This window comes from Lasioglossum baleicum, unplaced genomic scaffold, assembly GCF_051020765.1.
Source record: "Lasioglossum baleicum unplaced genomic scaffold, iyLasBale1 scaffold0021, whole genome shotgun sequence".
Lineage (NCBI taxonomy): Eukaryota > Metazoa > Arthropoda > Insecta > Hymenoptera > Halictidae > Lasioglossum > Lasioglossum baleicum.
In genome coordinates, this window is record NW_027469081.1 from 3,840,672 (window position 1) to 3,857,630 (window position 16,959).

The 16,959-nt window shown below is 40.4% G+C and overlaps 1 protein-coding gene across 1 annotated transcript in view; it reads right to left on the reverse strand.

Annotated features, from left to right (window-relative positions):
- Nucleotides 1–16,959, reverse strand: part of LOC143219129 (sodium- and chloride-dependent glycine transporter 1) — a 39,890-nt gene that overhangs the window by 10,276 nt on the left and 12,655 nt on the right. Inside the window, exons 6-8 of the mRNA XM_076444969.1 lie at nt 15,849–16,029; nt 11,416–11,653; nt 8,420–8,758 (exon numbers count right to left, since the gene is read on the reverse strand). Of these exons, the coding sequence (XP_076301084.1) occupies nt 8,420–8,758; nt 11,416–11,653; nt 15,849–16,029 (758 nt within the window). The remainder of the gene's footprint in view (nt 1–8,419; nt 8,759–11,415; nt 11,654–15,848; nt 16,030–16,959) is intronic.

Below are 16,959 nucleotides of genomic sequence, written 5' to 3' on the forward strand. Positions count from 1 at the left end.
CAGGTGGAAACAATTGAAATTACGTGGCTCGTAAACACCGTCTCGGCCTCCCTGGAGATCTTGCGAACTTCGTGCTGACCTTCGAACCCTTTGCGGACAAGACTTTCTTCAAATATGGAGAATATCAAATTCTTGTGAACTGCAGTGGTATAATCTTGAATCTATCGCACTTGAGTTACAGTCCTCGACAAACCTAGCACATATTTTTAAATTTCTTATATTTAATGGTAGAAAATGTACACTCCGTTGTATCCTGTGTATTACATTCTATTTCCAAAGTAAACATGTAAAATCTTAGGATTGTATCGCGTACCATAGCAAAATTAGAGAAAGATATGTCGCATTAATTCGACAAAAGTATAAGACACTAACAGAAAAATGTTTGATTATCAAATAAAAATACAAAATTAATACTTTGTGATACCTCCTTTGAATTGAATTACGTCTGGTAATCGGTTTCGGATAGTTTTATATAACTTTTTGATTCGTTTTTGTTCTAAATGTGTCCAATTGTGATTTATACTTTCTTTTAGTTCATTTACGTTATTATATTGTCTCCCATCCGCGTAGAATCGTCTTGACGAATCTCCCCACACATTTTCTATAATATTTAAATCGGGAGAACGAGCGGGCCATTCCAAAATATTAATATTTTTTCAAGAAAAGAATTGTTTCACAGATTTTGCAGTATGGATTGCTGCATTATCCTGTTGAAAAATATAGTAACAGCGCGTGATACGAGCTGCAGGCTTGTTTAACTGATCTGCTATTAGTTCAATATATTTATTAGTATTCATCCGACCTGATAAAATGTTTATTCCTGTTTTTCAATAGTAACCAATAGCTGCCCATATCATAATACTGCCACCACCTATTTGACGGCAACGTAAATGGAGTTCTTCCTTTCTGCAATCATGAAAGTAGTAGGCCCTGCCGCCAGGGCCATCTAGATTGAATTTTTTCTCGACACTAAAAATGACTTTTTTCCAGTTTTTCATCCAGTGGACTTGTTCACAAGCGAACTTTAGTCGTGTTGCTTTGTATTTCTCCATTAAGGGTGGCCGTTTTTTAAATTTCTTCCGTTTAATGTGTTTGCTTCCTTGTAAAATGCGATGTACATTTCTTAAATTTGTTTTCACACCTGCTTCTTCGGCTATTTGTCTTGTCGTGTCCTTAAAATTCGACGCAACACGCAAAATTGCACGTTTATCACGTTCGGAAGTAACGCTAGGTCTTCCACTTCCTTTCGTTTCTCCATAAGCACTTTGATTTTTTAACACATTATATATCGCGCACCTACTTCTGTTTAATAATTTCGCAATTTTATTAATACTTTTCCGAGCGCAACAGAACGATTCGATCGACCTCACTTTCATCTAACTGCTTTCCTCGACCCATTATTTATTTTTCATTGTAATAAATGTACTTATACTGTAAGAAAATCACAAGATTCAACGTCTGAATACGTTCGCAGTAGAAAACTTAATGGTGGAAGTCACATGATTGGAAAATAAGCCAAATGTCTTATACTTTTGCCAAAGCAATGTCAGTCCGTGTTCTCTAATTTTGCTATGGTATGCGACACAATCCTAAGATTTTGCGTGTTTACTTTGGAGATACTGTGTAATATTCAGGATATAACGGAGTGTACACTTTCCACCTTTAAATATAAGAAATGTAAAAATATGCTGGGTGTCTTATTAGTTTGTAGAGGACTGTAAATGCGTTCGAACATTCCCCGCTGGATTGTTTATGAAAATCGGATGACCGATGAGCGCAACACGCGCGGAAACTTATCAGAGGGCAAACGGTGATAACTCAACGGAGATCACGCTCGATTGGCCGCGAAACAAAGCTCGGTAGTTCCCGTTATTTTTCTGGCCGCGGGAAAAAGCAGAACGTGATCGAACGGGTCGCATTCTTCTCCGGGCGATCAATTCGATTCGTGTGCGGGGGACAGAAATTATGTTATCGATTAGATCAGTTGTTTTAAATCAGTCCGCAGCCGCTAGACGGGGATCGTAACGGAAGAGAGAAGGAGTTAGCCGGTCGATTGACTGACGCGATCATTTATTTCGGTGCGACTCGTGATCGCTAAAGTGGAACGTGACAGGGGTTTGAGCAACGTCCCCTTTCGCGGAAAGAACAAAATGAACCGCGAATGGAAAAGACATTACCAGTCCACCTGTATGCTTTTTTATTGCATCGTTATTATTGACCACTGTCACGTGAACCCGGACGTAAACAAGTTAATGTTTATAAGATTGATGGCCGTACCTGTCGCGCGCGCACGAGTGACAATTTTCGAGAAAGCTAAACGTCACATTCAGAGAAATTAACTTGTCTAAATTCTATACCACTCACCGGTTTTATTTCAGCGATTTACCTGTCAGACGTCTATTGACTTTCTAATGATTCGGCTATTTTCAAATGGCGGTTAATGAACTATGGAGTCCGATGGATTTTGATTCAACGGGTTGACAATGATCTAACAATATTATACAATTCTTGCCACAATTTTTGTCGTGAATGCATCAAATCCGCAATCCAGTGATTAATAATTTTGTGTTATTTACTGTTACGTTGCGGAAGAGGTGCTCGTTTGCTCGGTGTAAAAACCTTTGCGGGAATATTTAAACAAATGCACCCCGCGAACGTCAAAATCGCCGCGTAAAAATACAGGACGAATTGGATTGCCAGCAATTAAAAGTTTCTCTGAATAAATTGGACAGGAAAGTTCAATTCAGAGCTTAAAAGAAGTTCTAATTATATTTTCACTTGTATGTGTGTGTGCGTGTGTGTGCTACGGGACAAATAACCTATACCTATACAGTTTTTATTCTTTTTTTTCAGGATTGCTTGAAAAACTTCCTGCACTTTCAAGAAACTTTCGTAGAACCCTGGGAAAGGATAATTAAAGACACCCTGAGACAATATTAAAGAAGCGATTAATTAACAGGAATATTCTTCGTCAGGGTACACTGTAGGTTTTGCGAAATCTTTCGAGAAAAATTTGCTAAAAATCGTATCTGTAAAATCAGAGTATTCGACATAAAATTGACCCAACGGTGATTATTCAGAATGAATTGTTTTTCGATCGTGAATTTTAACTTGTGAAGCATGTTTATGTAATGTTGGAAAAATTATTGATTGAAATGTTGTTGCCAACTGCAGAGAAAAATAATATTTCAGGCAATAAAGTCGTGTGACCTACCCTCTAGAAAAACGTAGGAAAGTGAAAAGAATACGAGGAGCGGTTGTGCCTCATTAAAGCGATCATCCCCTCGAGCGAGTGTCATTCCAAGCACGCATGAGCACAAAGGATACGCACGTCGATGCAGTTTCGCATTTGCAATTCCGAGGACAGAAATAAAACAGAATTATGACACTGAAGCTTTGCCGAAAAAATGTCTGCTCTAAATAAAGTTATGTTACCAGCACGAAATCAAGATCATTACCTTACTATTTTAAATTAGAAAATAAAATATTTATTAGTGTCTTCTCTTGTCTCTCATTTCTGCCGGGAATAAATGATTTTTGTTTGTTGAAGAACACATGTTTGCGACTGACGTGATTTCATTTCTCGAAAGAAAGCGTCGTCGTCAAAAGAAATTTAATACCGAGACAACCAGCAAAAAGAGGTTTGCTATTTTTTTTCACACTGTCCCAGGTTGAACGTGAGTCGTATCACCAAGATATGAAAAAACGCGCAAGCATGCATTATACGGTTTATATGCCATCTGCAACCCGCAAGAAATAAAATGGGAAGAATATACCGAGTGTCGCTAAAACAGGAGAGACTGATTTTATATAGAAAAATAAAACTGTATTCATGGGTTTCGTTTCCAGTTGAAATAACACTGTTCCAGGAAGCTTTATATGCTTCAGCACGATTCTGCACAAGTATCTATAAATTCCTGACGCTTTCCGTTAATGTATACTGGATGGGCTGTTATTTTTATGAAGTCTAAAATATGAGTTTTCAATACATCTATATCCAATCTGATTGTTTAAATTCGAAAATATTATACCACGTTTGTTGCATAGGATAGTGTAAATACGCCGCATAAATCAGCAGACATTTAGCAATTTCGATCGTGTTACGGTGTCACGAGAGATATGCCGACTATAAGTAGAACAGTGAGTAATAGTCGGACATGGTACCAGCCGTAGTCGAAAACATCCGTGTACCAGACAGTGTTATCATTTCCGTAACACCCTATACATACATGTGCATGTATCCTGCAGAGATAGATCTTTACTCTTGAATTTATTACGATGCTGGCCACAAAGAATCCTAATGTAGCAGTGTTGGGGTGAAATCATCATCAAAAGCGCTCACAGCTTTGAAGAATTCTGACAAAACGGAGGCCTGAGATAGATTATGAACTGATTGATAGGGAAAATATAAAAATTTCGCATGGACACGAAGTATTCCATTTGAGCAGTGTGAGAGTCAAGGATTAGAATGCATCTAGCGACAGCTGGGAGCTTGGAATGATCGAGACAAAACGGAAGGTGTGAGATTGGTTATGAACTGACTGATAAGTAGAATGCAGATCTTTTTATGCATTTATGATAAAATTGGCTAGGTGAAATATAAAATAGTAAAAGATAAAAAATTCAAGAATATTGTAATTTTGCTTTTAATGTAACACAGTCGTTAAGGGATGAAATTAATTTTTGTTATTCCTACTTCAATGCAGCACATTTTTATTTTTTACCTACTAATTAGTAAACTGCGGATCTTCATGCATTTATCACAAAATTGGTTAGGTGAAATATAAAATAGTAAAAGATAAAAAATTCAAGAATATTGTAATTTTGCTTTTAATGTAACACAGTCGTTGAGGGATGAAATTAATTTTTGTTATTCCTGCTTCCCACAATCAATGCAGAACATTTTTATTTTTTACCTACTAATTAGTAAACTGCGAATCTTCATGCATTTATCACAAAATTGGTTAGGTGAAATATAAAATAGTAAAAGATAAAAAATTCAAGAATATTGTAATTTTGCTTTTAATGTAACACAGTCGTTGAGGGATGAAATTAATTTTTGTTATTCCTACTTCAATGCAGCACATTTTTATTTTTTACCTACTAATTAGTAAACTGCGAATCTTCATGCATTTATCACAAAATTGGTTAGGTGAAATATAAAATAGTAAAAGATAAAAAATTCAAGAATATTGTAATTTTGCTTTTAATGTAACACAGTCGTTGAGGGATGAAATTAATTTTTGTTATTCCTACTTCAATGCAGCACATTTTTATTTTTTACCTACTAATTAGTAAACTGCGAATCTTCATGCATTTATCACAAAATTGGTTAGGTGCCTACAGTAAATACGTAGTAAATAGGTAGAACTGAAATATAAAATAGTAAAAGATAAAAAATTCAAGAATATTGTAATTTTGCTTTTAATGTAACACAGTCGTTGAGGGATTAAATTAATTTTTGTTATTCCTACTTCCCACAATCAATGCAGATCATTGTTATTTTTTTTACCTACTAATTAGTAAACTGCGGATCTTCATGCATTTACGACAAAATTGATTGGGTGAAATATAAAACAGTAAAAATTATAAAAAATTCAAGACTGTTGTCATGTTGCTTGTAATGTAACACAGTCGTTAAGGGATGAAATTAATTTTTGTTATTCCTGCTTCTCAAAACCAATGGAAAACATTTTCACTTTGCATAAAAATCCGTTGTCTATCGATAAGGAAAATATAAAAATTTTACATGGACACAAAGTATCCATTTCTTGACAATCAAGGATTAGAATGCATCTATCGATAGCTGCGCTGAGATCACGAAAAGCGTCCTCACTCGTGGATTAAGACACAAGATAACCGGAAGGCGGTTTCTCGGTGAGCGTTCGAAAGTAACCAGTGTCGAGAACGTCTCGCTTAATAAAATAGTCGATCGATCAAGCTGACCTAGCGAGGGTCTAGCTCTTCGGACTCGTCGTCCGTAGGACAGAGATCGAGTGGGTGGGGTGGGTTGGATCGGTAAGTGTGTTACTACAGAGACTGGATAACGACGGATCGAAAATCTTTGCGCCGGCAAGACTCGGCGTAATGATGAAAATTGCAAAGGCACCGTGAGTGAGGATCATTACTCGGCTCTTCGCCGCTGTTCCCCGTATCCCCACTCTCCTCCCCCTGCTCGGTGATCCAGATTCCCGCAAATTTGCGTTTGTTAAGAGTGAAGTGCGCGCAATGGAACATAATTATTTAGGGTACGATTTTTTTCAATGGCCTCACACGTACGCGTTCCCACGGGCGCGGCCGTGCTCCCACACAGAGAGACACACGGATTCAGGCACACGCCCCCGCACGCCAGAAGGGCTGCGCCGAGTGCGAGGTCATTTACTAAACGAGATGCAGGAAAGGAGGAGAGGAAAAAAAAGCGACCGGGAGCCGGATAAAGAGTCTAAAACAAACGGAAAATCAATAGTGGAATACGACCATCACGTTAAATACCTGTGGACCGGGAAGCGAAACCACGATAATGCCGTCACTGAAAACACTCCGGAAGGAGGAAGGATTGTCGTCTTAACTGCGAGGCGGCCACCGTAAAAAAGGGCTTCGAGGGAAATCGCTGGGAGAAGACTGGGGGATGGGGTTGTTTAATCAGTCGGAAGGCTTGATTACACATATAATTGTGATCGACCGATTTCACGCGGCCGCTGATGGAATACTTTGAACACGCCGCCGAGTCAGATGAGAGGGATCTCTCCGATTCTGATGCGTTAACGAGAAACGTGAGCGTTAATAATCCTGTTTGCGACCGGTAAAGTGTCTGACAGTCTGTCACCGTTCAGACTCGCAAGTAAAATTGGATTTGTAACATTTTATAATCGATTATTCAAGTAATAGCGAAAGTATTTTGTGAATTAACGTTTTATTTTTAATAAAAGTATTTTGCTCGTAATCAAGATCGTAATTAAGTGAACTTTTTATCTCGTCACGTACGAAACGGAGAATTCTTACGAAAATTTACTGGAGAGCGTTTAACCTGGCTGTTGTTACAGATTATGTTACAGCTTTGCGTGAGACACGTATATTACATATTTTTTTCCCCGCCGCCGTTATATTCAGGCAGTGAGTTTCCTTTTTAAAAGTTTTCATCGGGGGTAAAAAGTTGTTTGAAATTCAATCATGTTAGGGAGCACTTAAAGTAAAATTCAGTTAACGACTTCTACTTTATGTGTGCTTATAATGTTCTTATAGAATTAAGCTAGTCGTTCGGGTAATTATACTATGAAGTTTTATATTCATCGAATCAATTGCTCACGGACGCTCGCGTGGATGGTGAACGTTTGAACTTTGTAACTGCTGCTAGAGATAGAAGAATAATTTTAATAGGCGTTCTAAACAAAAGTTTAGTTGACGTTCGGGGTGGAGTTTTAGTGCTGATAAGAAACAAGAAAACAGATGCTGTGATTCGATATTAATGGCTGTCGGTAACAATACTGTGTATGGGTTACGCGAGATTATTATGAATAGATCTGATACGCGACATATCAGAGAATAGATATCTATTCACACGAATCGCATCGATCATTTGTTACAAAATAATACTGTACATACATGTATTTTTATAAATGCACGGTTTGAAGAGGACGGTGCTATCGATTTTGATATGGGAAGCATGTTCATAAATCTTGTAACGCAACCATAGCTCTCGTATTATATGTGTATATATGACCTCCTCAATCACTGAATTATTGTAGCTAGACTGTGCAGTTGTATGCATTCATGATAAAAATGGATAGGTGCGATGTAAACCAGTAAAATCATTAGAAAAATCACGATATCGTGTCAGACTCGTGGTGAAGATTTTGAACAGAGTCCAATCAATATGTACACGTGTTATTAATCTCCTTTAAACCCAGAATGAAATTCTATTTTGGTTTTGTTAATGTATAGTTATTGAAGAACATTACGAACTACAAAGTAAGTTCTAAGCACTAAAACCGTAGAATAAATCGTAGGACAAAGGGTTAAATCAACTTCCGAAATCCATTCGTATTCGCCTAAACACGACCCCTCATTAGAAATGACTTGCCCGCCGAAGGTACGAAGTTCGAGCCGGGTGAGCAGGCATTCTCATCCGTCGTCGGTTCTACATTATTTCGACAAGGGGCATCCCATTGTTTCCGGTTGAACCGCGTTAGCAGGTTCCGCGCGTACACGCGGTCCCAATGGTATCCGGCATTCGTAAAACTAGCGGGAGGTTGTTCGCGGGGGAGTTAATTATCAGGGAATAACTCGGAGCATAGTTCCGGGTGGTCGAAAGATGCCGACGCTCTCCGACAGGCCGCGGATTCAGCGGAAGACCCTGCGAGCGTAGCTGCTGCTCGCGTTAAGATCCTGGACAAGGTGGATAGGATCGCAATGCACTTACCAGACAGGTGATAGGCGCGAGCACGACCCAGCTGAGCCACCAATAGCTGCGGAGGAAACAGCCGAACCGCATTTGCATTTCGGCAATGTTACGCAGGAATTTGTTGCAGCCGTAACACCAGGCCGGCACGCCGACCTCGGCGATACCGATCAATAGTATCGCCCAAGAAGCGGTGTTCCAGTCCATCAGCGTGAACAGGTAAATACCGCCGTCGAACACCATCGGTACAGCGAGGAGCCAGCAAGTGACGCATATCCCGAGCACCACGTAGCTCTCGTGTTTTCGTAAATCTGGTCGCAGGTCCAATATGGCGGTGTTTATCGCCTGCACGCCTGCGAACTGTGTATCGTAAAAAGTAACGACCCGACCGTGTTACTACGGGATTCGATGCTCGCCCGCCCGCCGGGGTTTCTCGTTACCCCTTTCTCCTTTTTGCAATTTTTTTTTTGCACACCCCCTCACCCCCGGCACCACGCCACCCTAGCCTGGATCTTTTTTTATTTTTTGTTTTTTTCGACGCAGTCCGTCTTAATTACCCTTCAACGTGCTGGCTGCAGGGAGGACAGAGGAGCATGTAAAAAACAAAGGCTCTTTCGCTCCCCTTTTCCCGGTGGCCAGCCGTGTCCCGCTCTTATCCGTTGCCTTTTCTTTCGCCCGCCTCTCTCGCTCTCCCTCTCCCTCTCTCCAACGAGCTTCTATCCCCGCTCGTTTACCTTTCCATGCTCTCTCATTCGAAGGAAAAAGGGAGAAAGACGAGGGAGAGAAGAACGGGAGAGAAGGAGGTGGAGGAGGAAGAAAGGTGTGGATTTCAGTGGGACGGCAAACCATAACTCTTTCCATGATATACGAGCCTCGAGGCGAAGAGACGAGAGGCGATGCAAAAGTAACACGGAACGATCGTCTGGCTACTTGCAAGCACATTTTCGCCCGCAGCTCTTTTGACGAATACAGGGAAACCGGCGGCGTTCCGGTTCTACGGGCCACTTGAATGGCGCCTTCTCAGCCGGTTCGGTAGCACGAGAAATTTTTCCTGCGTAAGCCTTCGCTTCTTTCTCGCGCGGAATAACGCCGTACAAAGAACAACGGCGTGCTTTAAAGTTTATACAACAAGCAAAACGCCGGACCTTTTATTTCCCGATGTCGTCATATAACCCCTGTGCCTACGCCCTTTTCCGTGCCACCGTGGCTTCTTACGGGAAACCTTTCTCCATGGTCAGCTACCGTGAACCGACACGCGCCCTCTTTCTTCTAGTTTGAGAACGCGGTCGCAGCTTTCTGTGCTGCGTATGCGGTTTTGACAAGTCGAGTGCCACGCCAATGCTCGCGGAAGTCGCACTTAGTTGACACATTACCGACCGGCGATTGTTGCATAATTTTGAAAAATCTATGGCACATGGCTAAACACTTTTTCATAGAACCTTCAATAGCTACAGCAATTTTCATTGTGAACTAACAAGTCGCGCTCAATAGCGTCGTCTAATATTAGGTTGTTGCAAATGAAATGGCCGTTTTGAATCTTTAACGAATAGTTTTATTTTTTACAAGCTTTATTCATATTCAATTAATTGAAATAATTTCCATCGACATCGATACACTTCTTTCCTCGTGACACAAGTGCCTCAATGCATTTCTGGTAGAAATCTAATAAACGTGAGGCAATCAATTCATCAAATGCAGTTTTTACAGCACACGTTCTTGTTTAAATATTTTTCCATTCAAAAAACCATCTAGGTGCTTGAAAAAATGGTAACCAGTAGGTGATAGGTCAGACGAATAATGAGGGCGAGGAAGAACTTCACACTTCAATTCTGCTAATTTTTTTAGTGTTTCCTCCGCAATATGTGGCCGAGCATTATCATGAAGCAATATTACACCACGTCTATTGACTAATGCCGACTGTTGAACACGCAGTTTTTCGTCCAGTATATCAATTTCCTGACTATTCCTATTTATCAGCAATTATAGTTTCACGTGAATCCCTTTCAACTATCTGTTTTAAATCTAAATCAGGGAGTTCCAACACGAAGCTCGCGAGCCACGCGTGGCTTTTTCCCCGCTTACATACTGCCCCCACTTCTAGACTTCATCATTGCCGTAGAACTTCGTCCTGCTCCTTCGCCGCTATGCCGCCCACTAACTCTACGGCTGTACATAGTAGTGGGGAGAGGTTTGACTAATGGGGTGGGGACCTTGCGGTTCTCGCAGGGGAACAAGTTGGAACTCCCTGATCTAAATTTTGAATAGCTGCTGGCTTATGACCACGAGGCCCATTTTTCAGATTTGTATCTCCGGAACGAAATTTTTCAAACCAACGCCTTATGGTCCGATCACTTGCTACACCTTCACCGAAAGCGGCATTTATGTTTTTCGCTGCTTCAGACACAGTATGTCCAAGTTTGAACTCGTACAAATAAATTGTACGTATTTCCTTTTTCTCTCTCCATTGTGAACGAAAATCGATTTTGAATCATGTATACTAAACAATATTAATAATCTTATACACGCAAATTCATGTACGGGATATGTACTTTTCAAATTGTGCAACTTCAACCCCACTGAAAGAGTAAACTACAAAGGCGGGAAGTTTCGAATGTGAAAACCGGCATTTCAATTGCAACAATCTAATAGTTTCATTTAGGATTGCAATGTAAAAGAAAATTTCTATGCTGTCTTCTGGTGCAGCACAATCATTGAAAATCCTATTAATAGGCTTCTGGTAGGTAAAGTGTTAATGAAACCCAGGTTATACATGTAAAAGATATGTTCAAAGTTTCATCTTAATTCATTATGTATAAATAGAGTTTATTCAAGTTTATTTAGATTGTTTTACTTCCACATTCAATTGCAAAACAATAGCCGGTGACACGAGACAGCCCCTGTGTAAAATTGCCGGTCAACAATGTGTTAACACGTTCACTGTTCGATGTCCAACTGTATGTCTTTAGAAATGGTCCAAAATATTAGGCTATTTACTTTGCATTGCACTGTGTACTTACTTGGCTACCGATACCCAGAATGAACAACATCAAGAAGAATAGAACGGCCCAGAGATTCGACCATGGCATCCGCACCACGGCTTCGGGGTACGCGACGAAAGCCAATCCCGCTCCGCTTTGGACCACTTCCTCCATCGGCACCTGCATCTCATGGGCCAGGAATCCCATGATGGAGAATATCACGAAACCCGCGAAGATGGAGGTGAGCAGGTTTGTCAAAGTCACCACGACTGCGTCTCTAGAGCCAATATAATTTAATGTGTTATTCTTTACGATAATTAAAGTGTACACAGTTTATTAGGAATGTATTTCATATTTTACAAACTATAATCTTGATTTCTGTCAGAAATGCAGAAAATCCGCGGTTCGGTTGCAACATTAAGTAGCTCGCTGACGCGTGAATTTCGTTGCGAAGTATGCAGTGCGAGATTTAGTAGGTTGCGGTTTGGTTTAACAGTGTACAGAGGGAAACAGTTTTGCCAGTAAATCAGGCTCAACAAAAAATTGAATTTTCCTCGCAGGAATCAGTGTAATTTCGTTTTTCAACCAGTCCAAATTTAAATGGTATTTCTGGCAGCAATACGTTCTTCCTTTCAATGACACTTTCTCTCTCCCTCTCTCTTTCTCTTTTTCCCTCTCTGCAGTTTTACTTTGCCAGCTCGTGACCGACTAATTGTCACTCGCACCGCGTAGAGAACCAGTTCAGAGCAGAGTCGCGATTCGAACGAAATATTAATTAGATTCGTTACACCAAGTGCGAAATTCGAGGAGCCTTAACCCACTTGGTTTAAATTATTTTACAATTTCCAAGCAGCAATCATTCGCACAGAAGCGCGCATAACAAATGGGCTGAAATTAAGCAAACCCCAACCTCCTCGCAACCATAACAGAAAACCACAACCGAGTGTACAGTGAATAACCAAGGCGCACGTACACGGGAATGAAGCTCAGTCAATTTCATTTCATTGGTCCATTAATAATTTCGTACGACGAACCAGCGAATGCTTGTTGACTTAGAATTCTACCTCTCAATCACATATAGTAGCGTCAATATAAAATATTACGTGCGCAAAAGTGTCAGTCACTTTCAAAATTGTGTTGTAGTTTGATAATTAAACACTGAACAAAATACTATGAATGAAAACTAGAATATTTTATGCAATTGTTTGGGTAGTATGAGGGTTAAGAATTGACAAGACTCGTTCATTTTCTTTGGCGATTGTAGATCCTCGAACGTGCGCATCTTCGACGCTATGGCCATGCTTCGTGGAGGCAATGCCAGTAATAAGAGACAAGAAAGTCGGAATATCGTATTCGACGCGAATAGCAGTAGATGGCCTTATGTTTAGCGACTCGGTTTCCTTGACGACGGAAGTAGATTAGGCGAAGACCGTTTTACTTGCTGGTAAAGCCTGGACAGGGCAACGCTCCGCATCTGCATTGCTCATTGGACATATTTCAGCTGGCACGAGTGTTCTAAACTAGAGATTTTATAACTAGGCGAACAGACAGAATCGTTTAGATTGACAAGGCAGAGCTGCCACACGATCGAACACCTAGATATTAGACTATACCTCGAAGTAGTGGGGTGTGATCCGGCCATTATCGGTGGGGGGGGGGGGCTCGGAAGAATCAGCACAAACGAGCGAAGATATAGGGACTCTAACCACAAAGGACGTTTTTCTCGTCGATACCTTTATTGCTGGCATTATATTGGACATTTGCAGAGGGACTAGAACACGTCGGACATAGGGGCAATCGATCGGTCATTTTTGCTACTTTCATCGATACCCCTACATTTTCACATCTCGTCACCGTCTTCCTGCGACACTTATCATCGCAAGAACGCGCATAAATTCAGCCGCGAGAGGTTAGCACCGCACGATCTACTTTTTAATATTTTTTCGTTGCACTATCTTCTATAGTACCGTCGTCTTATTCTATTCTGCAGAGTCATTCAAATTGTTACATCTGCAGCTTGAAGCGAAGTCTGTTCGATGAAATTAATTATAGAGCGCAATATGACCTATAAATGTCCATTGCCATTTTCGCGTAACTGGGACTTAATCCCATTAATCCTTTCTCTGGCTCTAATCTGGTCTCGGCAAGAGGCAGAATTCAATTCGTGCGAGATCAATTGTATGAGACTTATTCAAAATTTACATAAGAGAAGGATGACACTTCATTCCACGTGTATGTAAAAGCAGTAACTGTGAAGATTTGCCCGATAACGCCATAGTTATCGCACGATTCACTGTCTGGATCCGCGAGCATTCGTCTGAACGTCTTTGGCTGGGTCTCGTATAAATATTTTGTGTACAGTCGTCGCCGATAAAACTCGTCGAGCATCGTAGCACCGCGAGTTTCGTCATCGTCGTCGTAGCGCCGCGCCGTCGAACGACGTCGTAGTTAACAGTCGCGTGTATCTATGTATACATAAGTGGTGGCACGAGCGAGACTTACTTCTCGGAAATATAAAACGCGTCTTTGCGATAAGAGAAAACGGTCGACGCAGTTAGGTGACGAGGAAGAACAATTAATAGCCGCTAGTAAAAGTTTAGCCAGCCGGTGCGGCGCGAGGCAACGCGGGCCGGGTCGGGTTCGTACGAATTATGCTCGGGGGGCGTTTGTTCATTCGACTTGCGCCGGCACTGATATAATTTATACAAGCGCGATGCAACGTGCGGCGAATTGTATCGCCGCGGAACGGTGAGACTTGAACCCTCCGAATAATAATGCTAATTACGACTTTCAGCAATATTTCGAGAACGTGAATGCTGGCGAGGCTCCTTTAAACCGGGCCGAGGATCAAGACCAAACTCCCCGGTTTACCTTACGACCGACGATGCGCACCAACGCGAAATGAAATATCGGACGGTTTTCGGCCGTGTGCATCGCGTGCACGCGTTCACTGTCGAAAATACACACAACCCCACGACCAGCCCGGAAGCTGTAGCTTAAGCATTGTGCAGGGAATTACATCATTAGAAACTCGGCATGGTTAATTCGTTCCGCAGAATCCCCTCGTTACGGACGTGTTTTCGTCCGCGATGTGCGGTCGCAGAATTCGCCGATGTTGGCGCGACCGCCGGACAACTACTTCCGCGGCCGGAAGTAAAAAGTATCATTGCGCACGAACACTGTTTTTACCCTGTACACGTTTCCGGGGTTGCAGGATTCTGCTATAGTCGTAATTCTTCAAACCGTCACCATTTTAATCCCTTGCAGTATATAATATCGGGTCGTGATGAAGATTTCAAACGGAATCTACCGAATATGTAAATAAATTCTATTTTTTTCGTTCTCGATATGTAGCAATTTAAAATCCCAACAAAAACATCCTGTAAACAGGAGCCAAGTTCCTATGGCTGTAAAGAGTTGTGGGATCAAACAAAATACGGTCAAGTTCGTTAGCTTAGAAATACCTCTAAAAATTAGTTTAAAAGAACGCTATTTAATTTTTAAAGAGTTACATGGAGGGCTATATTATTCAAACTTGGCCGCTACCTAACACCTTTTATGGCCATTGGTTTAAAAAGTAATGGCCAAGTTTGAATAATTTAGCACTACGTGTAACTCTTTAAAAATTACATAGCGTTCTTTTAAACTAATTTTTACAAACGCTTTTTTCAGTATTGCGAGAGGTATTTCTAAGCTAACGAACTCGGCTGTATTTTGTTTGATCTCACAACTTTTTACGGCCATAGGAACTCGGCTCCTGTTCACAGGATATTTTTGTTGGGATTTCATCAATTTTTCTTGAAATTTCATCAATTATCAAGTAGGTATTACTCTTATCCCTGACTCATTAAATCCTAAACATTTTTTATATTTAAGGTGGACATTAAGTAAATTAATAAACCCATGTTCGTTTTACTACCTATTTCTACCTATTTCGTAATGTTTTTTTTTCGATCCAACCCCTTTAAGGTGTAAAATTTCAAACTTTGATCATTATTCCTTTGAGTGTTTGTTATGATGGACCTATGTACCAAATTTCAAGCTCATTTCAAGTCAGTGACAAATTTAGCGATTTTTCAAGTCCTATATCTCGGAACCTACAAATGTTGGAAGATTAATGGTTTGTCAATATTGAGACATGATAGCATTTCACAAGTGTACGAAATTACATCTCTCCATCTGCCTCGAGTGCCGAGTTATAAGCCTCTAAATAACGGCTATGTTGATGATTGTAAAAGGAGTTAGTGCGAGAACTTGGCTGGTGCACTGCCGTGCACCTAGATTAAGGGAATTGTAAATTTAAATGAAGGTTAACAGATTTTTTGTAATTTTTCTATAAAATTCAAAATTCAGAGGAATTTTAAATTTAAATGAAAACCTCTATTGGAGAATGCAAAGGCGTAGAATAATATACATATATCAAGATAGTGTAGGTCGTTCGGAAAGTAATTACATATTTGATCGCAACTCACCTGTGACAGTTATTATTGAAATTGCTGTAGCTAGAGAGCGTGATTAGCGACCCGCACCCGATGCCGAGGGAATAGAAGACCTGAGAAGCAGCATCCGCCCACACGTTAGCTTTTCCTAGCGTTGACCAATCGGGGATGATGAACCAGAGACAACCATCCATCGCACCCTCTTGTGTGACACCTGTATCATAGTTATTAGATTCTTGCATATGAAATGTCCGATTTTTAGCAAGGACATTAAACAAACGCAATTTTGTACCGAATGTATTCTATCTAGAAATTTCAAGTTTCTCGATTGTATTACGGTAAAAATAAGGTATTATGGTCATTCACGTTTTTCAGTTACAAGATCGTTATCTTGATTTTGTAGTTAAAATATTTATTAAATCATGTTTTATGAAAGCATCTTTATAATTTCGTTAATTGTGAAATAAAAAAAATCTAGAACCGGTCGTGGTGCGTTTAGCTTCGTACCTCAAAGTTCTATACATATAATGAACGTATAGACTGGGACAGCATTTCTCGATCGAAACGTTGCATAAGAGTCGCATTCTAAAATCGGACATTTCGTATGCAACAACCTAGTGAATGCTTATTAAAGAAAATGATAAAACTATGTCATCGAGTAAGAGAAATGTTGTCTGATCATTTGGAATTCAGGTTCCCGATAAGCGAGAAGCAATCCATATCTAATACGTAATATCGAAATATGCTCGAGAACCGATGCAATAATGCAATCGATTGGAAACAGATCTTTCTGCTATCTGAAAGGTTTCGCGGAGAATAGGACGATACGGTTGGATAATCCTGATTTTCAGAGTGTTCGCTCCACCGACCGCCTATTGATGAACTTTATTTTCCAAGTGACCATACCGAGAGAAATCAGGAGATCACGGGATCGATGACTTCCATAGAACATGAAAAATAACGGCTAGAGAGCAATCTCAGAATCGAAAGTTGTAACTCTCGTGAAATGTACCGTAAAATCTACAAAAATTGAGGTGAATTTTGTATGTTCAACTGGACTGGACATTATTCGTGGAACACTTTACACTTGCTGTTACAAATTCCGCACTGGAAACCGAATCAAAATATTTCATCTTGTAAAAGA